The sequence below is a fragment of the Acanthaster planci genome, linkage group LG08 (assembly GCF_054643075.1).
Source record: "Acanthaster planci isolate LZ-2023a linkage group LG08, COTS_SCS, whole genome shotgun sequence".
Lineage (NCBI taxonomy): Eukaryota > Metazoa > Echinodermata > Asteroidea > Valvatida > Acanthasteridae > Acanthaster > Acanthaster planci.
The window spans coordinates 20,417,079-20,439,527 of NC_141784.1; the positions used below are offsets into that span (position 1 = coordinate 20,417,079).

The 22,449-nt window shown below is 41.3% G+C and overlaps 1 protein-coding gene and 1 long non-coding RNA gene across 6 annotated transcripts in view; one reads left to right on the forward strand and one right to left on the reverse strand.

Moving 5' to 3' along the window:
• Positions 1-951: 951 nt before the first annotated feature.
• Positions 952-22,354, forward strand: LOC110975343 (uncharacterized). Of its 4 annotated transcripts, XM_022227773.2 has the most exons (13): positions 952-1,331; positions 2,591-2,682; positions 7,036-7,522; positions 9,062-9,273; positions 11,448-11,673; positions 12,662-12,706; positions 13,914-14,047; positions 15,053-15,347; positions 16,998-17,119; positions 17,771-17,912; positions 18,442-18,639; positions 19,235-19,493; positions 20,023-22,354. In XM_022227773.2, exons 3-13 carry the CDS (start codon positions 7,108-7,110, stop codon positions 20,186-20,188), a joined length of 2,214 nt encoding a protein of 737 aa, XP_022083465.2. In that variant the 5' UTR covers positions 952-1,331; positions 2,591-2,682; positions 7,036-7,107; the 3' UTR covers positions 20,189-22,354. The 4 variants fall into 4 exon arrangements, with proteins under 4 accessions (XP_022083465.2, XP_022083456.2, XP_086996547.1 ...); XM_022227764.2 differs by lacking the exon at positions 2,591-2,682; XM_087140421.1 differs by lacking the exons at positions 952-1,331; positions 2,591-2,682 and adding an exon at positions 4,259-4,385.
• Positions 3,998-22,449, reverse strand: part of LOC110975385 (uncharacterized) — a 34,245-nt gene continuing 15,793 nt past the window's right edge. The window contains exons 4-5 of one of the 2 annotated variants that reach the window (XR_015426231.1): positions 4,909-5,034; positions 3,998-4,349 (exon numbers count right to left, since the gene is read on the reverse strand). This is a non-coding gene — a long non-coding RNA (uncharacterized LOC110975385). The remainder of the gene's footprint in view (positions 4,350-4,908; positions 5,035-22,449) is intronic. The other variant, XR_015426233.1, reaches the window with a different exon arrangement.

Here is a 22,449-nt window from a genome sequence, read left to right on the forward strand (position 1 = left end):
GCAACTTATAGAGCCTGAAAGTAAAAGGTCGAGCTTCCGGAACCCTTGCGGTCTGCCTGTGGGGATTTTACATTGGGCCGTCCTATCCCGTTCGATAATTTTTCGAAAGATAATTCCTTACTGAAACCACCCCATGAAACACTCATGTTGGAATTTTACCTTTGTCTTCCTCGAGTAATATTTTGGAAAATCAGCTGGAGATGGGTGAAAAACGAATTTTATCAACGACCTTCATCAACATCTGGCAATATCGTACCTGGTTGGTCTCCTTGATCATGCACGTTTGTTTTCACTCGCCGTGCTTTCATAAAAACGAGATTGTACGAGGTTGCAAAGATTTATATTACCTACCTGCAGTCGATGGGTTCCAGATTTCGTTGAGTTGACATTATACAGTTGTTGTCAGCAAACTTTAGTGTAGATAAAATATTACAATCTTTAAAAGTAGAATTATATTGCTTTAAGTTTATTATCTTATAAGTTATAAAAGTGTGTAATATATTGAGATCTGTTTTTTTTTCGGCATTTACCGACAGACTACCATAAAATTTCAAACCTTAAATGTTCATCTGCGTACGAGACTGCCACATTGCACTGTTCTTCATGTATTTTAGATTTTCGGAACTGATTGGTCAATTTTGGCAGGATATTTCTGGGGTTTTTTTCCCAAAGCCCCTTTTCTGAGTTGGATTTTTTAAGAAGTAACTGAACGAAAAAATATTACAAATTCTAAAATCTTTCCCTTTTATTTTTCCCATCCAAGGGCTCCTGAAGTGCGCCATCAGGGGTTTGCTTTCGGGCTGTATTGGCCACATCATCCTTGGGATGAGTTTGGCTTTTCAGTCCGCTGGCTTATTCCGAATTGGCAAGAGTGTTTCAGCCAACAGAGGGCGTTATTCATGATCTGCAGAAAAGAAAAATTTTTATTTGTGCCCTTAAAACAGATTATATATTTACTTCCCTCAAGTTTGCATTACAGTCTAGTTCAGTAAGATATTTTAAAATACAGTTATGGTATTGTAGGTGACATTTTCGTGACAACATCTGCTCATTTGAAAATGGACTCTACTACACAATACACAGTAAATTCTATCTTGTTAAAACCTTAGAGGGCGCTGTTTACTCCTGTTTTTCACATGTCAGAAATGAATGATTGGCTTCACACAATCTACGGTCGCACGGATAGGCCTGTATTATGAGTGACGAAGGAAAGCGAGGAAAAATGTGCCAGAAGACTTGATTGAGCCTGAACTGTCGACAGTTGTGTTGGAGTTCCTAAGACGTCATAAACACCATCCAAATGTCAACCAACACCTTTCGTAGACTTGGGGGTAAGTGAGCTTCCAATGCACAATTTGTGTGCAAACATTGGCAAATTATTATTAGGGTAAACAAACATGGCAAACTCTTCAAAACGGCTGCTGTTTCCGACACGTGGTTTTCCTCGTACAATATCATCAGTGATCATGTAAATGTGTAACATGCATTAGGCCCCTCTGTTGGAACACATATTGCTTTTGAACTACGTTCTACAAACTATGAACGTTAATTCTGAATAAGAAATGAAGTTTCTCAAATTTCTGTTCCAGTGGATGAATATAATTATGTGACCAACCATGAACTAGGCTCCTACAGTTGTCCTAGTTGGGGATTTGAGCTTGTTTAGTTACCGATGCGCAGTGTGTGTGTCAGCCTTCTCATAAGTGCAGTCTTCATGACTCTTATAATGGGGAAAAAAATGTGAGATTGGTTGACAGAAAAAAAGAGGGGCCATTTAGGCCTAATGTAAGTTTCCTCGTGTTTGTTTTTCAAAGCTTTGTGAATTTACAACAAGCCTATTGTACAACAGAATTAGTTACAAAACTACCTTCAGTCATGCCAGTCAGGGAACACTCTACAAGCTGTCTGTCTTTTTTTTTGGTGATATGCACATACAACTATTGGGTTGCTATCCAGGCTTAATGGTGCATTGGAGGAGAACTTTGTTTATAAAGCGATGATCTCCTTGGGAAAGTCTGTGTGCTTTTAGTCTCACCTGTTTGTGCTCAGTGCGTGTTTATAAATGGACATGTATGTAGGCTATATGAATTTTATGTTCAGTCGAGGCTCATGAATAAGCGCACTGTTAATACAAGATTCTGCTTAAGACAAAGATATTGTAAGGTCCCAGTCATTTGTTTTTCATTGTTTCATTCCGGATAATGCAAGGTTCCTGTTATAATAAGTAAATTTGCCAAGTCCGAAGGACCTCTTATTAACGAGGTTCGACTCTACGTGTATTCAGGCACCATGTGTGTTGTTTCTCCTTCCAGAAGAAAGCAACATACACAAGACTGTGACCAATGAAGCTTGGCAAGACAGAGCAATAAATGGCTGGCTTTTGTAAACCTTCGTTGTAGCACAGGATGTATAAAATTACAAGCAGAATTTCCTTCTCAATATTTTCCTCTTATATCCGCTGTTTATTAATGATTTCCTTTGAAACTTGGGAGCACTCATTCTTTTGTTTTTACCTCGCCTCTCAGTCGTGACAAAGTAGGAGGTGAATTAATTGAACAGACCTTCCTTCATTTCTAATTTTCACGTGCAGGAGGGGATCCCTAAAGAGCACAGTTTGCCAAGCAGGGGCCCCCCTTCAAATGCAAATTACATACAGTATGCAATAGTTATGAACCACATACTGTAAGTACATTTCTTCTGAGAAAAAACTAATGTAACAAATCAAGTATTAAGCTAGATTGATGACAGGGAAGAGAGTTTCAACAGCTGCCATTTTCGTGGTTGTTTTTAAAAGGGAACATCCATTGATATGGTTGAGCGACCTCTTGCTTTTACAGAGAGTTTGTGGTGCATGGTGTCTTTGTTAAAACGGAGCACTCGAGCATACAAGTAACATGATAGACATTTGTAAGACCAATCAAAACACGCTTGCGAGCCGGAAGTGTTGGTTTTGATGTCAAATGCAGTATTTCTTGCCAACTGCTTTGTAATCATTCACAGGCAAATGAGGGTAATGTCTTCCGACAGTGCATGCCACTTGGAGTTTTCGGGGCCAATTTCAATTTGAGGGAAAAGTTCCATCTACGGATGCCAGTAATTATTCCTTGCCTGTTAGCCATCAGAAAGCAAAAACATGTGCAATAAAGTCCAATTTAAATGTAGGAGGGAAAATGCAAAGTCGTTTACTTAGAAAACACTTTGAAATTTTCAGACCAGTGTCATAGGGTATGTGCATGGGGTGTCGAGTGGCGTCCGTATGGAACTTTTTCCCAATTTGAGACTGACCAGTGGCATTGGGGAACAAATGACTCGATGTCATTCCAATCTTGTATTTGACATGCATTGAACATGCCCAGAGATCATCCTTACACGTCGCTGTTCATTGCTTTAAAAATGCAAACGGGTAGCAGGGGTGCCGTTTTGTCATCTGACCTGTGACAAAACGATTGCAATGAAGTGGTTCACGAACATTTCCACACAATGTCGTCACACCTGTACTTTGTTGTCCTCACAAGAGATAACAATAAAGTTTACAATGTAGGCCTTACAATGTAGGCCCTACAATGTAGGCCCGTGTCTAGCCAACATCCTCTTGTCTGCATTTAAATTCGCACAATCAGTGACAAAAAAGAGAAATTTCAATTTCATTGAAAGTACATTGAGTAAAACAAATCAAAGCGCGAAACATGACCAAAAGCGTTTAGTTCGTAGAATTTTGTGACATGATTGATATTTGTATTAATCTTAGATCCATTGCAGTTTCCTAACATCAGGTTGTGCCGCAATCTGGGAAGTGATAAAACCACTGACTTTAAGGAGCCAGGGCTTAGCTAGGATTAACAAGGCACATGATGTAATGACCAGGAAAGCCTGATCAATCCTACTTAATCCTCCACAAATGAGACTTCCTTCAATCTGCAAAGACAGCAAGCTGATAAAGTTCCATAAATCGTGAGTGATTTAAGACACATACTTATCATGTCACTTAGCACTTAACCGTCTGGACTCTGGACTAGACTTGGGGCGGTTTTTTGGCGGGGGAATGTGCAGGTGGTTTGAACTCGAGCAAACTTTTTTGACATCCTTCCGTGGCCGTAAGCTATTGCCGCTTTCCTGACGGGGCTGTGGGCCATAATTCCAGCTATCCACTCTGCTGTCCCGGCCATCCCCAGGGATTCAATTTCCTCTCTCTCCTGAGCTTTGCAGTAATTGTTGCCAAGCCTCATCCGTCCATTCACTGTGGGTTTGTAGCTCAGCTGGTCAGGTCGAAACTCACATCTACATGTATAACTTACGTGTATATCTCGTTAAGAAGAAAGTCCACAAATTGCTTTGTCGACGGTGCCAATCTGCAACCAGAATTCAAACAGAAAGCTTTGTAATACGTAAGTACACAAATTGTGATGCATGTGTGGTCCGTACTTAACTGTTGAAAATTACTTAAAATAACCAGATGTTATTGAAGTTTCACGATTAATCTGACTTTTTTTAACTACAGACATTTTGATTAATTAAATGTAAAATTCTTGCAGTTTGCTGTAAAATGATTTACGTGTACAATATCGGAGTTATTGAATATGCTGCATACCTGTACATACATACATGTACATACATACATTTATATGTACACACAATGGTACGTAATTTTGATATTGGATGCTAATCTTCAGTCATGGATTTTGTACAGTTCATTATGTTGAATTACGTTCTTGATAAGAGAGTTTGAGCATACTGACTGAATGCCGTTAACATCTGTTCCCATGGGTCATCTGTCTGTTTGTTCTTGGTCTTACATGATGTGCATTCATTACATACCCAGACATGCACCTTGGTGTACCTGTGTTCACACCCACTTTCTTTTCTTGAAGCATGTTACTCCATACCGATACGTACTTCAGGTACACATACCTTACATTTTGTTTGATCATGTGTTGTTGAATGGGAAGAACCTCTCCTCCATTGCCCTAGCATGGGTGACCTTTACCTTCCAGGGTAAATGGAGCTTGCCAACAGATCCAGGGATGATGACTTCAGCTGAGGGAGTGGTCAAATCAAGTGATGCATAATAGATGAAGGAATACACACAGTGACCGATGCCTTTTACTGACCTGATGCACACATGTACAGTGTATGTGGGACATGTACATGTACAGTGTACATAAATATATCTTTTTCATGTACACATATATGTTTGTATTGGTGAACTTGCAGTTTCACTAACACTGTATTTGTTTTTCTTTGGGGGGGGAATAACCTATCTAAAGATACAGGATATCTTGTCCAATTTTTCATGTGCATAAAAATTTTCTTTAAAATATGACAGTCAACAGAGTTTGGCAAAATAATTGAGGCTATGAAGACAACCTCTGTTATGTACATGTACATGTAGGTGTAATTCTGAAATCGGTAAAGGCGATTGTCTTGTTAATATTTATGGGTGATTGTTCATACTTTGTACCTGTGTACTACTGAACCAACTTGATGACCAAGTGTATATGCTGGCTTTGATGTGTCTGACTGTCTGAGCCATGAACATGTGATAGTTTGTTGGTATCGAGTTTCCTGTCGTTAGATTTTAATTCCTTTCCTTGTACATTTGGAACATGTACCAAAGATGTTTGTTGATGTCTGGTTCAGCACAGAACGAGGGATTTTTTTAGAGCATTCAGCAAGGTTCCAACTGACATACAAATACATGTAGCCACTGGGTGTAGATTTAGGGATGTAGCAACTAATGATGACCTTGAATCACTGCATTGCTTACTGCCGGCTAGCCTGTTCCCTTTGACTCTTTGGCAAATGAAATGAGAGTGCATCACCCGGTCAATGTAACCTTTTACATTTCACAGAAGTGTGGTCTGCGCTTACGTGTGTGCATTCCCACTGTGCATGTTAGTGTTACCATTTAAACTGAAGTGGAAGCAGACATAATGTGTCCAACGCCTGTGTCATGTAATCTAATCCAATTAATCACGTTAGTATTCACAATTCCGCTTATGAGCTAAAATCAAGCTGCGTCACACCAAGCAAACATTTCATCCGTGAATTTCGGATTGGTGGGATTATTCCCAAACACTCCCGCCCCCCCCGACTGTTGGAACATGAAGATGCATGCAGAAGTTGGATAGGGAAAGAATGAACAGGTGGGTTATTTAAGGGCCTGTTTGAGGTCCCCATGCTCCATGAGGGCTTGAGTCCACCCATTTCAGACTCCAGGCCCCTCTACACCACCTGCCTTTTCCACCGCACTGTATAAGAATTATTAAGTGCTGACTAAAATGAAAACAAAAATGATGCTGAATGCAGAGTTGGTTAAAATTTTACGAGCACAGAAATCATCTTAAAGACACGGTCCCGATGGCAGGGCATGTACTGTATGGTTTGGTTTCGATGAGCAATGCCGTCCAGTATCGGCACCATGTTTTCCTTCATTACATAATTATGTTTTATAGTTTATGACCATTCTTTCCCCATGGAAATTAACGTATAAATCCATCTCATCAAATCTGAATGAAATGCATCAAGAGAGAAAACTCCACAGGGAGATAAGCACTGGTCATTTGCTTCAAAACGACCAGACCTTGTCCTCTGGAGTGCATTGCTGTTCAGTTATGCAGAGTGCCCAATTCCTGGCAGTAAATCCAGTGGGAATGCACTCAGTACATGCATATAAATGTTGTCGTGTAGTGATCGGAATTTCAGTTGTGTCTGTTTCATCCCCTCCAGATGTACCAAAAAATGCAGGGTACATCACAGACTTGTTCTTATATGTTTTCAGTAATTTACATGTAGATTGTGGAACAGTTTTCAAGTTCTGGTGTGCAGTCAATATTTTAAATTATTTTCCTTAATTTCCAGCCATGTTTTACAGATCATTGTGCGATTACCAGCAATCACTGAGTAACACCAACAGACTTGTGACCAGACTCGTCAATGATGTATTGAATAGAATTCACAAGGCTGCCATAGTGCATCTGTTCCTCCATCTAGTACCCTCAATAACCTGTCGTGAATCTCATTTTTTTTAAAAAATAGATCTTTACCCTGATCCTCGCTTGGAACAAACTTCTCTCAAGTGGAAAGCCGTGACCTTGCTCACTGTTTGAAATGTGCATGGGTTCAAAGCTCAACACCTTGCGTCACAATAGATCCAACATGGACGACAGTCAACAACAGCAGCAGGAAGTGCAGCAACCGGAGCACCAACAGGAACAACAACAACAGCAGCAGCAACAGGTGAAACGGCAAGAGCAGCAGCAGCAAGACAATCAACAGGCTGCCGAGAAGATGCCACCCGAGAAGCAGCCTGTGCGCTCATCTCCCGAGCGGGAGAAACCGTACAATGACAAGAGGCACTCCCCCTTGAAGGCCGTCAAGGAAGCCCTGCTTCAGCTGCGCGTCATGAAGGAATATGCCAACCTAGAGGCTAAGGCTAAGATCAAACACATCGCTGACTGCTTCTGGAAAGCGGAGGACCAGAGGGAGGAGATTGCCAATGTCTTTGCCAAGGAGAAAGGAGCCGGTATGTTCACAAATATTGGAAGTGTTTGCACTGCATGTTTACAGTTTGTAGCCCAAAGAGTGACTTGAGGCTATTTTGAATAGCCTAATAGCATTACATTTCAGGAAATAGGAGAAGTAATTTTTTTGTTCAAAGCAGCTTTTAGACGCCCAGTTTTCAAATGCTGTCTAAATCCCTTACTCACACTATCCAGTATTAGGAACATTTAACTTGTAATTAATTTCCTTGCGGTTGAACATTATTTCTTTTTAACATTTTTCAAGATTCGTCTCTGCAGATTTTTAATAGAAATATGCTACAAGTTTTCCCTTTTCATAATGAGTGCGTAGTTGGCATTTGTAGAAAAAAAGTATCAAGCTTCAAAAACTTGTAGGAATTCCTTTTTCAAGTCTGCTGAGAGCCAGTTTGACTCTCTGTCTGGAGTTTAATTCTTCTGCACGTAGATGTGTGATGTTGTTCCTGGAATGACTTGTGATTCATGTTCTTTTTTAAGCATGTTAACTTCCTTTTTGTCTTCCTTCCCTTTTTCCTTTCCTTTCCCCCAAGTTTCTTTTAAAGGGCCCTAGAAAAATTTGGATATCCAAATTTGGGATTTTGGATAGCTTGATCTTTTCCCCCTTCTTCTTGGTCTTATTTTGAGAGAGAGTTTGGAAGAATCATTACAGGGTTCCAGTAAATCAGCATGAGTGTCTTGTTTGTTTTGGTTCCATTTCAGTTTGTCATGCTCCTTAGCTGCTGTGTCCATCCTCTTGGCCTGTTTCTCCTGTCATGCATGTACATAGATGCATGTAGTGCCTGATCTCTGTACCGTTTCTGCCCTTTTTTTTGTTGCCTCTTCCGAGTGTGTTGCAAGCTCTCCTTGTAGTTACGTGTTTGGTAAGTCTTGGTCGAGTCATCTGAGTCTTCAGAATACAGTGTACCATTTGCTTTTCGTTTGTTTTGGTTTTTATCAAGAGTCCTTCTTATTTTTTGAGCAATCTGTTGCAAAATGCATCTTCAAAAAGTTTCCACGGAGAGGTCCATTTTTGGAAGCTTTTGGGAAAAAAGTCAAAATGTAATTTGGAAGGCTGCTGCATTGTACCGCATAGTCAAGACGATGTGCAGAAAGTTGAGATGAATGCGTGTATGACACAATTATTGTGGATTGCTTGTATGCGCATGCAAGTATCTAGTTTCTGAAGTACTTGGAAACCATGCGCTGCAGAATTGAACTTCAATTTTTGTCGGACCCAACACAGAACCAGCTTTCTGAATTGTCAGAAAAATAAGTTCTTAATACTTAAATGTGTGGCTTTTAAAGACTTGAAAATTTTACATGTGTTCCTTGCAGTAAGCCTATTGAGTATTGTACCAGTGCATACCCTTAATGAAGGGTATCAGAGGTTAGTTAGAAACAGGTCTGTCCCATGAGGGCAGCTGCATGGTAACTCACACGCATACTCTCTTCTCTACTGACTTTGTATGTTGGAAATACGGAACCAGTCCATTACATACTGCTTTTAAAGTTATCCTATGTACATGTACATTATTTTGTGTTAGAGCTTGTTGTCACCATGCTGACAGCTTTGTCTAAAGAGGGCCTCTTCAAGAATGACAGTGTCTGGTTCACCGCCTACTATGTGTACAACACAGTGTGGAACCTGAGCGACGCCAGCCTAATGTGCGCCCAGTGCCTTGGTGAAGCCGGTATGGTGAAGTTGTGTGCCACTAATATAGCACACGGACCGTACAGAGAAAATATGAAACAGAAGGTACGCTCCCAGTCAGTCATGGGCGCTTTATTATACTCCCTACAAATAAAGAACACTGTTTAAACAGAAGATAAAGAAGACATTTTGTGAATCCCGATTTCTTAAATTCCTATTTTGTTTCTTTGTCCATTGTTTTTATAACAAATTCCTGGTTATAACAAAGTCATTTATTTGGTCCCTGCAACCTTGTTGACGAGAGTTGAATATATGGAAATACAGATGTACATGTAATTCAGCACGAAAGTAATTATTCAGTTATGGATCATTATGTAAATCTTACGCAGTGGAAATCAACAACTTTCCAAATAGGTTTAGGGTCTTTCTGATGGATTGTAATTAATGACAATGACATAAATTATGCTTGAGACTCTGTGCCGGATTTGGTCCTGTTTGTGCAGCCACTTTTGGGTTTTGATTCTAAGCAGACCCCTGCTGAGCCAATGGTTTCAAAGAATTTCCGCGCATTGCCAGTGTTTTCTGCAAGCAATTATACGCACCTGTCAAGGACATGTCTCTACATGTAGACGTGTACATATACATACTACCTGTTTTACCTACTCAGTATCTCCACACGTGAAAATTGTCATTGTGAAAGGTACATGCATTTTTCCCCTAAATGCCCCATCACCATCACTATCAATTACTCTCAACGGCCCTTTGTTGCAACCCTCCGACTATGAAAGACATCTCGCCAAGATTGATGAGTCGGTAATCGCATCCGATGAGCTTGATGATGCATATTATTATTGTTCCAAGGCTGAGTTGATTTCCCTTAGCCTGAGCTCCCCAGCCTATCAGAGCATGGTGAAATCCTTCGTGCCCCTTAATCTTTCCTGCAATCTACATACCGATACGCTCTTGCTATTTAATAGCTGGATTCCGATGTCCCTGTACTTCTCAGCTACATGCACACTTAGCGATACTGTCGCCAAGCAGGCAGTAAACTGAACACACCACAAGCACACAAGAATGTGAAATGTACATGTTGTTCATGTTTTCTGTTTTTGTACTTAAACAACCATAACCACAGATATGCATTGAAATGCACCTGTACCTTTACAATTTTATCCAAATCCAGTCACCTGGTTTAAACTGTACTTTGGTGAACTTAGCGCTCAGGTTGTCCAATAATCGCAGTTTCCCTCCTCTGTGCAAGTTTTAATTTGCAAAAGTCAATTAACCAATGCCATTGGACTTCCTTTAGCTAATTTGTATTTCCCATACTTTCCAAACTGCACCGGGCTCCTCTGTGCAAGGTTTAATTTGTGAATTTAAGTTATTTACCTGCGCCGTTGGACTTCCTTTAGCTAATTTGTATTTCCCGTACTTTTCACACCGCACCCAGAACTCGTTTTTGGGCATCATTTTTTTCAACGCGCCTACTGCAAGTTGGAGCTCACCCAAGCCCCAATGTCATTACACAATGGCTTGTAAACTGGATGTCCCAGTGGGAAGACAGACAGACAGACAAAAATCAGAAGTCAGTAGCATGCCGACTTGGCAAATCCTCTCCCCAACCCGTCTCCTGTCTCGTTCTTGACATTACGCAAGCAAGGAGGTTGTGAGAAGATGGTGTTCATTCACTGTTCCCAATGGGAATGGGTTTCCTTATTGAGGTATCAGTTAACCATCCTGTTATCATTTCTTGTTCCCCAAGAAAGAGTAGCTGGACATTTGACACTTCCACTCTGATGTTGGGGAGTAATTTGTCGCAAAGCAAAATGTCCGGCCAAGAATTGAACCCAAGTGATTGTTTTTCCAGATTCTTAGAAGTCAAGAGGATATTGGAATTGAAACAAACTACAGGGTACATGTATAACAACTGAAGATAGGATTTGTGGCATGTTTTACTGTCTAATGGACATTTCCAGCCAGCTGAGCACCAACATTTAGCATAACCATTTTTGGAGTTCTTCCCTACAATAATGGACGTTATTTTTATGGGAAATCAATGTATAGATTGAAAACCCATGCACAAACATTTATGTAACCAATAAAAATAATGTTTGGCTCAACTTCACAGAGGAAGCCAAACCAAACTGAACTACAGCCAGTAAACTGGTGCCATGATTTTAAATCTCACATTATGCAGGGTGCATGCTATACTTCAGGGAACCAGACCAAGATGTCAGCCATGTGTACAAGTTCCATTTGTGTTCCCCTACTGTTTACAGAATGTTGCCTTCCTCATCAAGGCCTCCCTCAGCATCCTGCACAACCTGTCCAAGGCCCCCAGCAACCGTCACTTCTATCGACAGGAGAGGGTTGAAGCCAAGATTCAGCCCTACACCCAGGGCTGTGATGACAACACCAACGATGCCTACCTCAAGGCCATCACCATGATGACACTAGCTTACATCTTGGAGGAGGACGGGGATAGATCTCAGTCTGGTGACACCGGTCAGTTCCACTCATTGTGTATTCTTCAAAATTCAAAATAAAATCTAGAAATCTGGCAGTTGGTGACCTTCGAGATTGGAGTCGTATTTCTCTCTTTGACTTTTTGACTCTAGCAGCCAAAGTTTGATTCCAGCCAAGATAGCAACAAGTGGATGAAGTTGTTTGTCACTGCTAAAAGTAATGTCATATTGGGTTTTTTGACTCGTACTTTATGTCAGTTTTTAGAGTCTTCAGAGTTAGTGTGGTTTTCTGGGTTTTTGCTCAAGCTTTTCTACTTGCTCGGTCTTTTAGCACAGGGTGTACTTTCAGAGACGGTTTGGATTAATCAGAATATGAAGTTCCAGTCTGACCTCCTGATAGTTCATGGGATTTCAGTGTTGATATCCTCAGCTGAAAAAGTGCCTTTCCCAATTTGCATCAAAACCCACAGGACTGGCCCCATTTAAACTTACCCTTCTGAATTGGGGCAATTACCCCATGGACCAGCAGCTACCCTTCTAGGGCTCTAAGGCTTAGTATTCCCAACCCCCCCCTCCCATTCCCTGTGGACCTGTGGGTGACAGTCAAGAGGATCTCTAATTGGTGTAAGCTGTCTCAATCTTGCTCCTTGGCTGGGTTTAGAGACATCTAGGGGAAGCAGTTCCTTCTATGGATAAGTTCCCCTCCCAGGGGAATTTGGTCTTAGTTTTTTGTGAAAACCAATTTGCAGAAGATGACCAAACCCTGTTTCTTAACCACTTGTATTTCTTACACAATATTTGATGTCACGAGCCAATTCTTTAGTTTTTTTGTTGTCAGTCGCTGGAGAAATGCATCACGCTGTTAACTTTACAAGTTCTTGGTCAGCACTTAGTGTAAAGGCCTTCCCTAATTACCTCACGAAAAGCAGAATCCATCATTGAATAACCACTGCCCTGATTGAGAAGATCTCCCTTTTTGTTACGTGTATCTCTAAGCACTTCTCTTTCTGTGTTTTTTTTTTAAACAGGCATCAAAGAAAACAGCGATACCATAAATATGACCACTGAGAAATGTAAGTGGCTTGAACAAATCATGCTCTTATGAAAAATGATTTCATCAAAGTTGTGGATAACATGTATCTACGAAAGCACTTGTGGAATGAAGGTCCTTACATTGTGGATACCATGTGTCTATGAAAGCACTTGTGGAATGAAGGCCCTTAAGTTGTGGATACCATGTGTCTATGAAAGCACTTGTGGAATGAAGGCCCTTAAGTTGTGGATACCATGTGTCTATGAAAGCACTTGTGGAATGAAGGCCCTTAAGTTGTGGATACCATGTGTCTATGAAAGCACTTGTGGAATGAAGGTCCTTAAGTTGTGGATACCATGTGTCTATGAAAGCACTTGTGGAATGAAGGCCCTTAAGTTGTGGATACCATGTGTCTATGAAAGCACTTGTGGAATGAAGGCCCTTAAGTTGTGGATACCATGTATCTACGAAAGCACTTGTGGAATGAAGGCCCTTAAGTTGTGGATACCATGTGTCTATGAAAGCACTTGTGGAATGAAGGTCCTTAAGTTGTGGATACCATGTGTCTATGAAAGCACTTGTGGAATGAAAGCCCTTAAGTTGTGGATACCATGTGTCTATGAAAGCACTTGTGGAATGAAGGTCCTTAAGTTGTGGATACCATGTGTCTACGAAAGCACTTGTGGAATGAAGGTCCTTTGGAATTTCTTTGAGGTAGTGAGTTCAGTTTAGGAAGCCACCCTAACTGCCAAAAAGTGGCCAAATTTCACCTGTGTCTCATTCCTAAACTCTGCCAATAGAGGTTTTTCACGTGACGTCACTTGACAGGCAAAGGCAGTACTGGAAGCATTCCACGTTGACAGCGGCGTGTGCATTTTTAAATCTGCATCTCTCATCGTTGGCAATTTCATGTATGCCAGAAGGCTGAGAGACTTAAAAGGTGCACCCACTGCCATGCACATATGTGTATACTGAACACTGACCTCTATACTGGTGCCTTCTACGGTGGAGAGTCACTAAAACAGTTCAAATTTGCAGGGATGATGTTTTGAAAGACGTCGTGTCATAGAGTCAGTAACACTAACCACAGGAAATCCAACAAGATTCTATGTGATTGACACTAAACCTTGAGGGTTAGCAATAGCTACAAGTTGAAGTTGGTTCCCCCTCCCCCACCCAAAGAGACAAAGGTCAAGTGAAAAGCTAGCAATTTGACAATATTTTATATGTTTTCATGTTTTCTTCAGCTACCATCGAGTACATTGTAGGTCTACTCAAGGATGCCCAACAGAGTAAAGACAGACGGAGTCAGGGTTTGTCGTGTGCTGAGCTGGCTCAGGGACTGGGACGACTTGCTGTCAATGATCACAACAAGAGCAGGGTAGGTCCTTGTTCGTTGTCCTTTCCACAAAGACTGTCGGTTGGTTGGTTTGATGACTGCAAAGGCTACAATCGAAAGTCTGTTCATGGTTTCACAGTTACGTAGACCAATAAAAATGCAATTGTGATGAGATACCACAAACCTTGGCCGAAGTGGGTAAACTTTATGTCTAAAAATTTGTCTTTCCTCACTGATAATTGTCAGGGTGACCTGGAGGCAAAATGTTAATAGCAAAAAGCTTTTGTAACTACAGGCAGTGAAGTTATGGGCTTTGCATTGTTCATGGGTACACTGACGTCATTTTCCAGGAGCCTTCGTCCTTGTTGGCGAAGGTTTTAGAATCAGTATTCATGATCTGTTACAAGGTCAAAGGGTACTGTGGTGTTAGCTGCAATGTGTTGTGGTGTGTGTGTCATTACAGCGATGTTGACAAGGCAGTTACAACACCACAGTTTATGGCAGCCGTGGCACGTTGTCATGCCAGTGTGACGGGATGGAACACGTTCATTTGCTAACCACACCGCGGTGCACAGTCTGGATGCCTTTTGAAAGTACGATCTGTGACACACGCCAGGATTGGCACATCAGCAGAACATATGTAGTACAAGTCTTAAAAAAAAAGCAGGAGCAAATGGATCGAAATGTTGAGTGTTTGCCCATTTGTTCATCAAATCAGTGAGAACTGGCTGCCAACAACCACGTATTAAGCGTGAGACTCAAGCCCTCCAGGTTATTCTCATGCCAAAATGGGATATCTCATCCAAAACAATGAATTAAATAATGACTAAAATAGTGCTTGAAACAGTGATACCAATCAATTTATTTTCTCTCCTTCTAAGGGTCCTGTAAGCTTGTTTATGGTAAGAAATGATTTCGACGGCTTTTCTTCACCGTGGCAGTGATGTCATATGTTTTCTGAGAGTTAGGACGTCAGTCCATATCCACACAGGCGTCTAGGGCTATGAAGTGAAGTTTCTTGATTGCAACATGACTATTCCACTGCAGATTCTGCAAGTTGGTGCCCTGCCTCTCCTGACGGCCATGCTGCAACAGGACAGTCTGGTCCAGGAGCAGGAGGCGGCCACCCAAGCCATCTGGAACCTGGCCTTTGACAGCACGGTCCGCCAGCACCTTGCGGCGGACAAGACCTGCGTGGATGCCTTGGAGAGGCTGACGCACAGCGAGGAGCAGTCCATACGCACGGCCGCCAAGGGAGCACTGTGGGTCGGACGGAAGCAGGAACGTACCGCAAAGCCATCAGTGACCAGCTCCACGACATCTACAGTTTCAGCATCAAGCAGTGAGTGCTGCAGCTGGCCATAACCAGGGAGATTTGAACTAAGATGTCCCAGTGATATGACCTTGCTCAAGGGTATTGATGTCATGTACAGCTGTCGCAATGATATGACCTTGCTCAAGGGTATTGATGTTCTTGAATGACCTCCTACAAGTTTTATTTTGAGCGTGCTCCATCTGAATACAGAACTCGTTTGTAGTATTGTAGTGAATCATAGTCTAAATTCAATTTGTGATTCTAAATGAGAACCCAGACCTCCCAACCCTCCCGATTTGGGTGGAAAATTTCCACTTTTTCCACCATTCCGATTTTGCCCCTAAAATTTCCGCCAAATCTCAATTTTGACCATGTGTTACCAGAAACTGACCATGTAATCTTGTGCATGGTTCATAATACAGCTTATCTGACTTATCCAAACAGTCAGTGTGGTGCACACTACGCACACCACATTTGTGGCAGCGCCCTCTTTTGATTCGTACCAGCCAGATGATGGACGTGATACTGAAATTGTTCATAGACGAAAACGCCCTCAATTGACAAGCTACATTGAAACTAACACTGTATGTATCGTGCAGTGCCCGGTTTCGCTTATAACCACAGCCAAGAACATTTGGATCCAAGACTAAGCACTGCTGTGAAATTGACCATGATCGTGTCAAGTGTGCAAGCACCACATGGTGAAGTTTTTGCTGAATTTTGCGGTGAATCAACACATTCAGCAGATGAAAAATTATTGCGGACCATTTCAGATGATGTACTCTTTTAGAAATCAACATTTTACATATACGTGCGCAACTGTGCATCATCATGGACATGGACTTGACTCTTGTTCAGTGCAGCACTGATTTTTGGACATGGACTTGACTCTTGTTCAATGCAGCACTGATTTTTTGGACATGGACTCGTTTCTTGTTCAATGCAGCACTGATTTTTTGGACATGGACTCCACTCTTGTTCAATGCAGCACTGATTTTTTGGACATGGACTCCACTCTTGTTCAATGCAGCACTGATTTTTGGGACATGGACTCGACTCTTGTTCAGTGCACCACTGATTTTTGGCCATGGACTCGACTCCTGTTCAATGCAGCACTGTTTTTTTTTGACATGGACTCGACTCTTGTTCAATGCAGCACTGATTTTTTGGACATGGACTCGACTCTTGTTCAATGCAGCACTGATTTTTGGCCATGGACTCGACTCCTGTTCAATGCAGCACTGTTTTTTTTTGACATGGACTCGACTCTTGTTCAATGCAGCACTGATTTTTTGGACATGGACTCGACTCTTGTTCAATGCAGCACTGATTTTTCGGACATGGACACGACTCTAGTTCAATGCAGCACTGATTTTTCTTCTTCATGGTAATATGGAAAATATTCCCGATTTTTCATGAAAAATTCTGAATTTTGGGGAGGATTCCGAATTCTTCATAGCCAATGTTGGGATGTCTGAGTACCACTTCACTGGTGACCAGTAGAGAGAAGGTTTAGCCACAGTGACAAATTGGGCACTATACACCTGGTACCCACACCAAGATTCTGTGGATTTGCATAATTTTGTCATGTGTAATGACCCCCTTCCCCATTCAATATGCCACTGGTTCTGAAATTTGTATTGCCGATATTTCAAACTAATTGGATTTTTCACCTAGGAGCACCGGGCAGGAGTTGGTCTCGAGGGAGCAGCACAGGCAGCGGAAACTTACCTCACATCATGATCAGCTATCAGTGGGCAGCCCAGAAAATTGTCCTCAAAGTTCGTGACTTGCTTGTGGTAAGTGCTGACACTGTGTTACCATAGATTCATGAGTTGGACCTATTTAATGATTGGAATTTTTAGTAACTTTACAGATTTAACTTTTGACAGTGTGATACATTAACCCTGGGTTGTTTCCTGATATTTGATACAATTTTTCATCCATCTCAAGAGTTGTGTTTAAAGAAATCACATAGATCTAAATAGAACACAAACCCAGTCATATACTGTTACTTAAAACTCACAAAGTCTCTGTTTCCTTCATTCTAAACTCCCACCAACATTTCTACAGTAACTGGTACCCGCGGTACGCCAACAGAGAACAGAAAAGCAGCATCTGCTCTTTCCTGAAATTGAAATACTAAATCACTGGTTATTATTAAAAAGAGCTCCAATCTAAGCTCAGTTGTGTTATTCCACTTGGCTTTGCTTTATTGTCTTGCAGTGTTGAGCATTTCCCCTCAAGTCTACTCATGTTTGGCTTTTGGTTTACAGTTGTAATAATCTTTGAAGAGAACCAGGAATTCCAGTGAAGAACTGCAACTTTAATTAGAGTTCTGGTTACACCCAAGAGTCATGTCAGAGCTGCTCTGTCTCCAGAGGGATGCCATTTCCGAAACTCCATCTTTGCCTAATGTCAGGTCATTTTTCTGGATCGTGCCATTGCAGAATTCAGGTTACCGTGTCTGGGTAGACGTAGACTGCATGTATGGATCCACGCTCCAAGCCATGGCAGAAGCAGTGGAGAATGCCGAAGTGTTTCTTCTGTGTATATCGGAACGGTATAAGGAAAGTCCCAATTGCCGCACAGGTACCAAGTTCCGTCTTATCTCATACCGGTCACATTTTTAATAGGATGGTGCATTGCAGCCATTTTTCAGGCGAGTGCTTGTGTTACAGAGGGATAGCATATAAAAGGTGTACTCATGTGTGTCTTCTGTGGAACAAGAGTTCTTACCTTAAAGATGGCTGCCACGCACAACCTGTGTAGCCCAGTGAAGTGTTTCAATGTTTGTTGCAGCTCTCAGAATCAGGATTTCTTGTTTTGCAGTATTTGGCCTCAAACTTTTAAGCATCAAACATTTTTTTCCTGCAAAAATGTTACTCTTCCTGCTTTGTTTTAAGAAAGAAATAGTTGCTTTTGATCATGGATTGTTTTCAACTTCTCATGTTTAAAATTCCATCCGTACCTCTATAAAAACATTTCTAGTCGTGACAGTTTGGCAGTTAGGTTCTTCTTTAGTGCCTCCCTAGTTATAAAAGTAAATGATCTTCCTGGTTATTTTTTGGCTCCTTTTGTCATAACGCGGTGTATCGTTTATATCGTTTAATTTCCTCAGAGGCAGAATATGCTTACCAGTGTCGTAAATCCATCATTCCCTTAATGATGGACAAGTACTACCAACCTAACGGTTGGCTGGGCATGATCATGGGCACCAAATACTACATTGATTTCTCTGGACGCCACACGTTCTCCGAGCAAGCCCAGAAACTGTTGCGGGAGATGTGTGACATCGGCAGCGCGGCATTACTCGAAGGTGAGTCTGACTGTGAAAATAAAACGTGGCACCGAAAAGGAAAGGAGCAGAATGAATTAGATATAATGGTAATGGGTCAGTGGATGTGGTTCTGATGGTGATATTCTTCCAGGATGTTGGTTCATACTGTTGCAACAGCACTCTCGCTTTACTGCTGATCTCTGCTTACAAAGTTAACAACTCTGGCCGTCGCTTTTTAGAAGTAAGGTCGCTGTCCTCCACATCACCATTCTGCAAGCAGTAAAGGTTAAATGACTTTTTGACTCACGGGAGCAGTCGAAGCTGGTCCCTGTAGAGTGTTTAAACAGAGATCAGTGACTTCAACCTTTAGCTAAGGCAGGGCTATTTCAACTCAGTCAGCAAACAGCTACGACGGATTTCAAATTTCTGCTTCTTACTGCAGTCTACACTTGATTATAATGCAGTACTCAGCCAACTCTGTTAATCCTAATTTCTTGAATTCTTGTGTTTTTCTTTGGTTTTTCCCACTCGATATCTATAACAAAGTCGTGATTATAACAAAGTAATTTATCTGGTCCCTGCAACTTTGTTATAACAAGGATTGACTGTTTCCCTTCTCTGGTTGTACCTGCAGAGCCTGTCTTTGAGTGCGACGCCTCGGCAACCATCCTGGAGAACCCCCGCAATCACATGGTCAGCCCAAGGCCTCAGACCCAGCCAAGTCCCCGCCAGCAAACGACCAGTCCCTTCCGTCGCCGTCACGTCTCGGCACCAGTGCATCAGATGCCGAGCCCCCTGCTGGAGTCACCTCCCAGCCCTACCCAGCCGGCTCACGTCCGGGAGTGGAGCAGGGACAATGTACAGCAGTGGCTGGAGCATTCTAACTTGTCCCAGTAAGTCCCATATTTTTTCCTCTTCTTTTTTAATGGCCCAGTGCAAGAACAGTTGAGGGCGGTGCACCACCTGGGAACAATGTCCTAACACTGCCAAGCAATAACAGTTTCTGCTGCAATTTTAGCTCAGGAAAGGCAATTGCCGGTTAAACTTGTGTACACTGTGTGTGTAAAAGTGTAGCCCTTTTCAACCGACAGATTACAAAAACTTAGTCCTGCGTTGTCATTTCTTGATGGACTTTCAGTTCTTGAAATTGTTTTCTTGAAGCAGTGGCACTGTTTTATTCTTCTAAAGGTCAATCCCAAGTATGACATGTAAATTTATCTGTGGATTAGGAAGTACATGGGAACAGAAACTGTAAACATTTGTTGTTAATAAATAGCTTGATGCTGTCAAATAGGATTGAGGCATGATGTACACGCCGTTGTTGAAAAGAAAATAAAGGCTGGGGGGTAGCATGGGTAAGGTGAGTGGAAATATCAAGACTGAAATGGACAGCGTTTGTTCTTTTGATTCTTTCCTTTACAGCCTAAGACAATCCTTCGAAGACTTTGACGGTTCGTTACTTGCCCAGCTCCAAACAGTCCGACAAGAAGCCCCTGATTTCTTCTACTCCTCGCTGCGGCACGACCTGTGCATCCAACACCTGGTGGACATCCTCCGATTGACAGAGGCCATGGATAAAATCTTATGACGAACTCGCCGAAGATGGACAGGTATTCACATGTAACACATATTACACCCATTGCTTTAAATGTAGCATTGTTCAGAATCCTGCCCTGCTGTGCTGTGTTTGTGCATCAATCAACAGGCAGGCAGTCGCGTTCTGCTGTCAGCTCTGCGCGTGGGTTAGTCCTCCACATCTCAGGCAAACAAGATACTTTATTGCCATGTTAAGATATGTGCCTACATGTACATTGGGGTCAGCGACCCATGAAGACAATAACAGAAGATCACATCCAAGCACAGGGCTGGACTTGTACGCACCGACTATTTTCTACTTAAATCCTTTCACTGTGGGACTCCTTAACCCCTACATGCTAGACACGCCGTAAAAATTGAGATCCTCAGCCCGCTTCAGCGAACACGGTAAAAGAAGGCAGACCCTGGCTCTTGTATATATGGTAATTGGCCTTTGTGTGTAGCCCAGAAATGAAAAGACTGAATTTGCATCATAATCACCAGCTTCACAATAGTCCCCACTTTGAAAAGAGGCAACGGGAATGTGGAAGTGTGAGTAGAGCCCGCATGCCACCGAACAATCAGCCTTTCACCTTGTTATTCAAAGCGTGCTGAGCACGCAGGGCCACAAACCGAGAATTTTCGGTTTTCGGAAAGAAATTCCCATCATCAAGGGGTTAACTTTTCCTGTTGTGTATTACGCAAGAACAGTGGAGTTTTGTGCACATTCTGTGGAAACATTCATTACGCTCACACTGTGTCGTATAGTAATGTGGCTGCACACAATGTTTCACTGGTGCCATCTACAATTTCAAGTCCTTATCATGTTTCTATTAAAATGTCTGTATCTACATCCGCTATTGTATTAATGCCTTTTTCATAATATTTTATAAGTTGTTGTGTGCAATTGAGTCGGATGAATATTTATAAGCAGATTTACTCGGTCTTTTCTGTGCTACTTACCGTAACAATCATTTGCCAAATTGAATTCTAAACCTTTTCGCTTGTGGCTGTTATATATTTGATTTGTTAAAGAAATATTTTGTAAATATGTATTATATGTCTTGGCGTTTGAACAGTGGAAAATGTCATGTCACAGGAAAGTGGCAGACTAGTTATCAAAAGTGTATTCCAGCGAAGTTATTCTGACTTACTCAGAAATCTCATCACTAGTGGCGCATTACTACTTTATACGTCCTACATGTACGTTCTACTTATCTTTACAGATGTGTGATATGATCATGTTACTTCTGAAAGCGGTTCACCAAAAGAAATTCATTGGTAAAACTAAAGGCTAGGAAATGCAGTTCTTCAAAAGGAATATGGATATTAATAAGCGACAAGGTATCATATTGTCTTTCTGCATTTTTGTTTTTTTTTACATATGTGTAAATGCTGAATATGTAAAGTGTAATGAGTGCATATAATAGATTCAACTACAAAAAATATATTAATTTTTTTATTTGTTTATTAATTTTCCTCATTTCAGGAAAAATGTTAGTTATATGCAATGAATTCTGTAATGTGCAATGCCAGTGTTTTAATTGAAATTGATATTTTTTAATATTGGGTTTTGCCCTTACACCATCATTAAAACCTGTCATTAAAATTTCACATTTTCCTAACGCAAGACATATCTTGGAAATTAATATTGTTTTCTAAAGACATAAGGCTATAGTTCAGTGTCTTTTCATAATAAGAAAGCTAACAATCTTCTAGTTTATTCTCAAAAGCTACACAGAATGTCAATTACTGTTTTATTTCAAAATCCTTGGAAACCGTAACACAATGGAGATATGTGCTTGTACTTTTTAACTTAAAAATTCAAGTTCCAGCCATCAGACAATTTCATCAACAAGGCTATAGCCTTGCTAATTTTCATGGCAAAGTTCCTTTTGATGTACACTTAATTAGTGTTTGTGCAAAATGTTTACAAATGAAAATGTATCATAAAAACTGCCTATGGCTATGGCCTTGTTGATGAAACTTTCTGATGCCTGGGATGTGAAATCTGACAAGAATTATTCATATGCATGTACATTCTCATCTTGCTGAGTCTACCAAACTTACCCCAAATCTGAATAAAAACACAAGGCTATAGCCTTGATGTTTGTAAAGAAATTCCTTAAATATCAGACTTTCTTTATTAAATGAACCATGTTGTGAATGTGAATCAAGTCATGTCATTATCTCGGGGAGAGCTTATTTTAGCGTTGGTTTGAAGTCTAGTTACCTACACTCCATAGCACACTGTACTGCTAACTTGATACTGTA

Bases quoted from the DNA above. Each gene is read 5' to 3' on its own strand.
- LOC110975343 (XM_022227773.2), top strand. From the start codon at position 7,108: ATGTGCATGGGTTCAAAGCTCAACACCTTGCGTCACAATAGATCCAAC. The intron at 11,674-12,661 runs GTCAGTTCCACT...TTTTTTAAACAG, and splicing joins ATCTCAGTCTGGTGACACCG to GCATCAAAGAAAACAGCGAT. The intron at 18,640-19,234 runs GTGAGTCTGACT...TTGTACCTGCAG, and splicing joins CAGCGCGGCATTACTCGAAG to AGCCTGTCTTTGAGTGCGAC.